Source organism: Penaeus chinensis, chromosome 29 (genome assembly GCF_019202785.1).
Source record: "Penaeus chinensis breed Huanghai No. 1 chromosome 29, ASM1920278v2, whole genome shotgun sequence".
NCBI classification, from domain to species: Eukaryota; Metazoa; Arthropoda; class Malacostraca; order Decapoda; family Penaeidae; genus Penaeus; species Penaeus chinensis.
In genome coordinates, this window is record NC_061847.1 from 31,255,725 (window position 1) to 31,263,224 (window position 7,500).

The following is a 7,500-nucleotide window of genomic DNA, read 5'->3' on the forward strand; positions in this document are numbered from 1 at the left end:
TTAAGTATGACCATACAAATAGAGAGAGAAACAGACAGACAGAGAGAGAAAGAAAGAAAAAAAACAGACAGACAGACAGAGAAATAAAGACAAAGTATTAAGTATGACCATACAAAGAGAGAGAGACAGAAAGAAAGAGAGAGAAAGGAAGAAAGAAACAGACAGACAGACAAAAAAAGCAGAGCGCAAGATACCCAGGCCCACACTTCCGTATTCTCTCTCCTCGATTCTTCCAATATCTCTCACGTCTCTCCTGATTTATCTCGTGTTCATGCTCACTCTTCTTCTACTCCACCTCCTTCGGCCTTTCCTTCTTATTACCTTTCTCTCTTACCAAAAGAAGAAAAAGAGAAGAGAAGCTAAATTTGTTCATTTTAACTTTAGAACTTTATTATTACAATTATCTTGTCATCGCTTCATAAGTTTTATCAAATATCAGGAATACGTGATTATCTTGTTTATTTTTATTTTTATTTTCATTCCCTTATTCATTCACTTATCTGGTTTATATTTATTCGTCTGTTTGTCTACATTTATCGATTATTTGCTTATAATTATTGTTTTATATCTGTTGTTTTGTTATATTTTTTTTTCATGGCTTTTAATTTAGTGTTTTTTTCATTCATTCAGTCATGTTTGTATTGGTTATATTTACTTTAAAACAAAAAAATTGCTATCATGTTTCTTTGGAAAGTAACATCTGTGTTTCTATTTTTTTTCTTGTCAGTCGGATATCCTTTCCTCACTCTTTCTCTCTCTCTCTTTATTCGGTATGTATATATATATATATATATATATATATATTATATATATATATATGTTTGTGTGTATATATGTGTGTGTATGTGTTTGTGTGTGTGTGTGTGTTGTTTGTGTGTGTTTGTGTGTGTTTGTTTGTGTGTGTGTGTGTGTGTGTGTGTGTGTGCATGTATATATATATATATATATATATATATATATATATATATATATATAGAGAGGAGAGAGAGAGAGAGGAGAGAGAGAGAGAGAGAGAGGAGAGAGAGAGAGGAGAGAGAGAGGAGAGACAGAGAGAGAGAGAGACAGACATAGACAGAGAGAGACAGACATAGACAGAAACAGAGAGAGAGGTTCAGTTTTCCCAGTAAGTTTTCCCCAGTAAGAAAATAATATTTACACAGACAAACGCACACACACACAGATGTCACTTTCCAAGGGGAAAATATACCAAAAATGTAAACAAAATTAATACAAAAAAAAAAAATAAACGAATTAACAAAACTAAAAAAAAAAAAAATCAAACAAAAAACAAACATACATAAAACAATAAATATAGAGCAAAAAACATAAAGGAATGTAAACAAACAGATAAACACACACAAACGAAATAAATAAACAAATACACAAAATACAAAAATAAAACTAATGAATAACAGACGTAGCTCAAAACAGCAGAAAAACAGAGGCGAAGAAACGGCACGAAATCCCAAGGCTGCGGAAACAAGCCAGGTCGATAAGGACACGATTTCAGGTCGTGTTTTCCCTTTTCTTTCTTTTTCTTCCTCTTCTTCTCACTCTCCTCTTCGTTCTTCATCTTCTCTCTATTCTTCTTTCTTCCTCTACTTCTCTCTCTTCTCTCTCTCACTTCTTCTTTCTTCCTCTTCTTCTCTCTCTCTTCACTTCATTCTTCTTCTTCTTTTTTCTTCCTCTTCTTCTTTCTCTCTTCTTCTTTTCTTCCTCTTCTTCTCTCTCTCTGCTTCTTTTCTTCCTCTTCTTCTCTTTTCTTCCTCTTCTTCTTTTCTTCCTCTTCTTCTCTCTCTCTTCTTCTTTTCTTCCTCTTCTTCTCTCTTTTTTTTTCTTCTCTCTCTCTTCTTTCTTCCTCCTCTTCTCTCTCTCTTCTTCTTTCCCTTCTCTCTCTTCTTCTTTCTTCCTCTTCTTCTCTCTCTCTTCTTCTTTTCTTCTCTCTCTCTTCTTCTTTCTTCCTTTTCTTCTCTCTCTCTTCTTCTTTTCTTCCTCTTCTTCTTCTTTGTCTTCTTATTATTATTTTTCTTGAGCTTCTTTTTTAATTTTTTTTTCGCCTTCTTCTTCTTCGTCTTCGTTGTTTTGCTTCTTCTTTTTCTTCTACTTCTTCTTTCTGTTTTCGTCTTCTCCTGCTTCTTCGTATTCTTCTTCTTTGTCTTCCGTTTCTTCTTCTCCTTCGTTGTTTTTGTCATCTTCTTCTTCTTCTTTATCATCTTCGTTGTCTTCTTCTTTTCTTCTTTTTTCTTCTTCTTCGTCTTCTTCTTCTTCGCCGTCGTCTCTAAGAAAAACATTAAAGCAGACCTGAGGAAAATTGGGGAAACAAGAAAATGTTGGATAATAATGTAGGAGGGACAGAAATGAGAATACGTAAGGGTGAGAGAGATGGAAGGAGAAGGGAGGAGAAGATAGAGAAGGAGATGGCAGAAGAAAGGAGGAATGAGAGGAAAAGAGATGAGAGGGAAGGAGAAAGGAGAGAATGAGAGGGAAGGAGATGGAATGAGGAGAAAGGAGGGAATGAGAGGGAAGGAGATGAAAGGAGGAGAGAGGAGGGATTAAGAGGGAAGGAGAAAGAAGGGGATGAGAGGGAAGAAGAAAGGAGGGGATGAGAGGGAAGGAGATAAGAGAAGAACGGGAAGAAAAACAGACGGAAGGAAAAAAGAGAGAGAATGAGAAAAAAACACAGGAAATGAGACGAAGAAACGAAAGAAAAAGAGGAGAGGGAGAAGAGAAGGAAAGAAATAAGAGAAAAAGGATTAAGGAATAAAGCTCATAACTCCCAGACTCATATCGAGGAAAGGCGCGATGTAATAATTGTCAGACATAGATCGATCGGCGAACGTTTATGCTGCATATGCTTATAGAGTGAGCGCACTCACGAGCACAGGGAAAGTGACATTGCAGGTGAGGGAGTCTGTCTGGACACACTTACACTATGCACACACACACACATATGTGTGTGTGTTTATATATATATATATATATATATATATATATATATATATATATATATATATATACATATTTGTGTGTGTGGGGGTGTATACATATATTGTGTTTGCATATGTATACACATACACAAACACACGCACACACGCACACACGCACATACACATACATACATACACACACACACACACACACACACACACACATATCTATATATATATATATATATATATATATATATATATATATACATATATATATACATATATATATATATATATATATATATATATATATATATATATATATATATACGATGTGTGTGTATATATATACATATATATGTGTATATATGTGTGTGTATATATAAATATATATATATATATATACATAAATATATTCATTAATATCCTTCTATCACCCCGACATTGCGTCTCTCCCTCCCCCTCTCTCTCCTGTTCCCTTTCTCTCCCACTTTGCCCATTCCCGTTTCTCAAATTGGCGTGTTTTCGTGAGAATGCGGCGCGCGCCAATATGGGATTGATTTAGATATACGTTATACTGAATGTTTGGACGTAAATGCGTGCGCGATTATTTGCTTGTGAGTGACTGTGGCTGTGTTCATGGGCCCTTTTTTTTGTATGTTGAATGTATGTTTATGTCTGTTTTGTTTGTTGTGTGTAAGCGTGTAGCTTTCATTGTGCACATGGGATGTATATATCATTTCTTTGTGTATGTATGCGTTCAGTTATACACACACACATCTATCTATCTATCTATCTATCTATCTATCTATCTATCTATCTATCTATCTATCTGTCTATTTATCTGTCTATCTATCTCTCTCTCTCTCTTTCTCTCTCTCTCTCTCTCTCTCTCTCTATATATATATATATATATATATATATATATATATATATATGTATGTATATATATACATATATATACATATATATATATATATATATATATATATATATATATATATATATATACATATATATATTTGTGAGGCAATACTAGTGCTGCGCTCTATGACACTTGTTCAGCTTTTATTGAATGAAAAGAACTTTGAGAAACACTCGCTTCACAACCTTTCTCTGGCCTGGGACCCGATTGTCTTGTCAATCAACGTGAATACGTGAACATACATAACCGTTTCATATCAAAATGTTTCAGGAATGTGATGAAAAAAAAAATGCAGTGACAGACTTGTGTCGAGGAATGTTGACTATGTGTGACACAGCAAGAGCAGGAGAGTGTCTGCTTCCTTGCGCTCTATCTATCTATCTATCTATCTCTTTCTCTTTCTTTTTCTCTCCCTCCCTCCTTCTCTCTCTCTCTCTCTCTCTCTCTCTCTCTCTCTCTCTCTCTCTCTCTCTCTCTCTCTCTCTCTCTCTCTCTCTCTCTCTCTTCATCTCTCTCTCTCTCTCTCTCTCTCTCTCTCTCTCTCTCTCTCTCTCTCTCTCTCTCTCTCTCTCTCTCTCTCTCTCTCTCTCTCTCCCTCCCTAGCTCCCTCCCTCTCTCCCTCCCTCTCTCCCTCCTCCCTTCCCTCCCTCCCTCCCTTCTTCCCTCCCTCCCTCCCTCCCTCTCTCTCTTCCTCCTATACACCTCAATCGATTTACATATTCAGCCATTACCGGTCGGTTCAGTAACGTGCTTGTTCCTTTGTCTGAATGTGAGATCATAAAACTACAAAAGTGTGATGCTTTTGAAATACGGTTTAGCCGGGGAAACGAGAATGAGAGAATTTGAAAAATCGCTTCGTTTTTGCTTGCGCTGAACGAAAGAATGTGGGTCGACACGTTGGCTTTTGTGCTGTCAGTCTTTCCCTCGTTTGTTTGTTTTTTTATCGTTTTTTTTTTTTTTGTGTGTGTGTGTGTGTGGGAGGAGGGTTTTTTTTTTGGGGGGGTTGGGGGTGGAGGGGTAACCTATGTATATAAAGAAAAAAACGCAGCATAAGTTTGTTCTTTTTTTTCTTCTTCTTCTTAAAATGTGTATATAGCTAATTGGTTTCGTCGTTTATTTTTCCTTGAAAAGTTTTCGATGTTTGATGTAAAGAGGGAGCTTAAAGTAATTTCAGATAGTGTTCTATTCCTCAGGTAATGTTTGCCGTATTTAGTGTAACTATTGACATATCATTTGTATCGTTAATATTTTGTTATTTCCATTGCATTGAATTCAGTTAATTAACAAATTCACTGACATTGTTATTTTCTTTGTAAACATTATCGTTTATGTTATCATTTTTATAATTTGTATATTAAGCATCATTTGCTTTATCGTCTTTATTCTACAGGTTTTGAGCCTTTACTCAGACATCTGACATAAGGAGCATCAGTCTTGTAATGATAATGAAGTTAATATCAACACCACCATTCTGTTTCCTTTTGTTTTTTACCTTTCAGTTTCTTCTTGACAGAGTATTGATGCACAGCGATTTTAAGTATCATAATTAACCCCCGTGCCCCCCTCCCGCAGGACGCGACGTACTCCTTCGGCTACACCGTCGACGCCCCGGAGGCCGAGAACTTCTACGCGCACGAGGAGGCGCGCCAGGGCGAGGTGACGCGCGGCCGCTTCCGCGTGGCGCTGCCCGACAACCGCCTGCAGACCGTCACGTACCGCGCCAACCGCGACGGATACACCGCCGAAGTGTCGTACGCCAACCATCCGAGCTTCCCTGCCCTGAGGGCGTCCGTCGGCCCCATCGGCGACGCCCCGCAGATCGGCGCGTCGGTCGTGTCGGGCTTGCGTCGCGACGAGAACTGGAAGGACCGCAAGGTGCAGCAGCGGCCGGACCACGGGCCGCGGCGTCCGGTGGGCCCCAGCGCGACCAACGCCCTCCCGCCCATCCGCACGCCCACCACCACCCGGCCGCGCCGCCCCAGCCCCAAGGTGCCCCGCCCGCGCCCCACGGCGACCCGCGCCCCCACCAGCGCCCCCTCCAGACGCCCCAGCGCCGCCCCCACCTCCCCGCCCGCGCCCACCAAGCCCACGCTCCCCCCGCGCCCCGCGCCCGTCACCTCGCGCCCGAGCAGCCGCCGCCCGCAGCCGCCGCCCGCAGCGGCGCTCTTCGTCGCCGCCGAGGACCTCGAGGACGAGGCGATCCTGAGCCGCCTCATCGAAGCCATCAAGCTGAAGACGGAGGAGGAGATGGCGAAGGAGGAGGAGGCGGAGGAGCACCACGAGGACGACTCGGGCGAGAAGCGAGGCAAACCGCGCTACAAGATCGAGGACAAAGCCAGCGTGCGGCTGAGGCTCGACGCCATCGTGCACGCCGCCAAGTTCTGAGGTTGTCTCGGCCTCTTTTATCTTTTCCTTCCTCTTCCCTCGTTCCTTGTTTTTTCTTATTCCTCTCTCTTTGCGGTTATTTCGTTGCGATGTGGTAGACTGTGTTACTTAAAGAGCATTAGTTGTAAAAAGTTGAATAATGTAAACAAACAAAGAGATTTCTTTCGTACACGAAAGTCGCATCTCTACGTGTGGTGACGTAACTTTTTTCTTTTTTTTAAAGGCATCAAACTTTTTTTTCTCGTAATATATTCTTATATATTCCTTTCAACGAAAGCATATAAACAAAAGGAAGCTGTTTTTTTCCAGCGAATCCACTCTTAAAAATATATTTATACAATATGCGATCTATCACCACTATCACATGAAAGAAAAATCTAAGGAACATATAAACAGACTTAATTTATTTACTTAATAAAAAAAAAAAATCGAGAGATAATCAACAAAATTAAATACTCAGATTATTAACAAATAAAGCGTTGTTTTTTTTCTGTTACTCTTGTTTATCTTATATCTATAACACGTTGATATAAACAATTTGTAAACAGCTGGCAAATAAAAAAGTGTTCGATGTTGGTAGTATAAAGTGTAACTCAACACCAGGTGAGAAGGTCACTGACCTCTCTTCGTGTGTGTGTGTGTGTGTGTGTGCTTGTGCGTGTATGTGTGTGTGTGTGTGTGTGTGCTTGTGTATGTGTGTATGTGTGTGTGCTGGTGTGTGTTTGTGTATGTTTGTGTGTGTGTGTGTGTGATTGTGTATGTTCGTTTGCGTATGTGTGCTTGTGTGTCTGTTTGCGTGTGTGTGTCTGTTCGCGTGTGTATGTGTGTGCGTGTTTTTAGGGTTATGTGTGTCTGTTTCTATGTATATGTGTTTAATTACAATTAAGTTTTTTCTTTTTTTTTTTCTTTTTTATTGTAATATAATATATGCATTATAAAACTGTGGCCAAAAAAAAGATTTTTTTTTTTTAAATAAAAATGAAAAGAAAATCATGTATGTTTGCCCAAATGACCACATTGCAATAACATGGAATAAAGGCCTGTTTTATTTGCCTATTTCATGACAGAGATTCTTTTTTTTACAAACCATTTAAGAAAATATTGATGAATTCGTGTTTTTGTAAACCTCATATTTTTAAAAAATCGGATACTGTACCTATTTTTTTTATTTGTAAATATAAATGTGTTTTTTTTTTTTCTCTCTCTCGCGGAATAATCCCTCCCCCCCCCCCCCTTTATAATTAATAACCTGTGGATGAT

At 39.1% G+C, this 7,500-nt stretch overlaps 1 protein-coding gene across 1 annotated transcript in view; it reads left to right on the forward strand.

Moving 5' to 3' along the window:
- Nucleotides 1-6,240, forward strand: part of LOC125040465 (nuclear receptor corepressor 2-like) — a 19,361-nt gene extending 13,121 nt beyond the window's left edge. The window contains exon 4 of the mRNA XM_047635017.1: nucleotides 5,428-6,240. Within this exon, the coding sequence (XP_047490973.1) occupies nucleotides 5,428-6,240 (813 nt within the window). The remainder of the gene's footprint in view (nucleotides 1-5,427) is intronic.
- The last annotated feature ends 1,260 nt before the right edge of the window (nucleotides 6,241-7,500 follow it).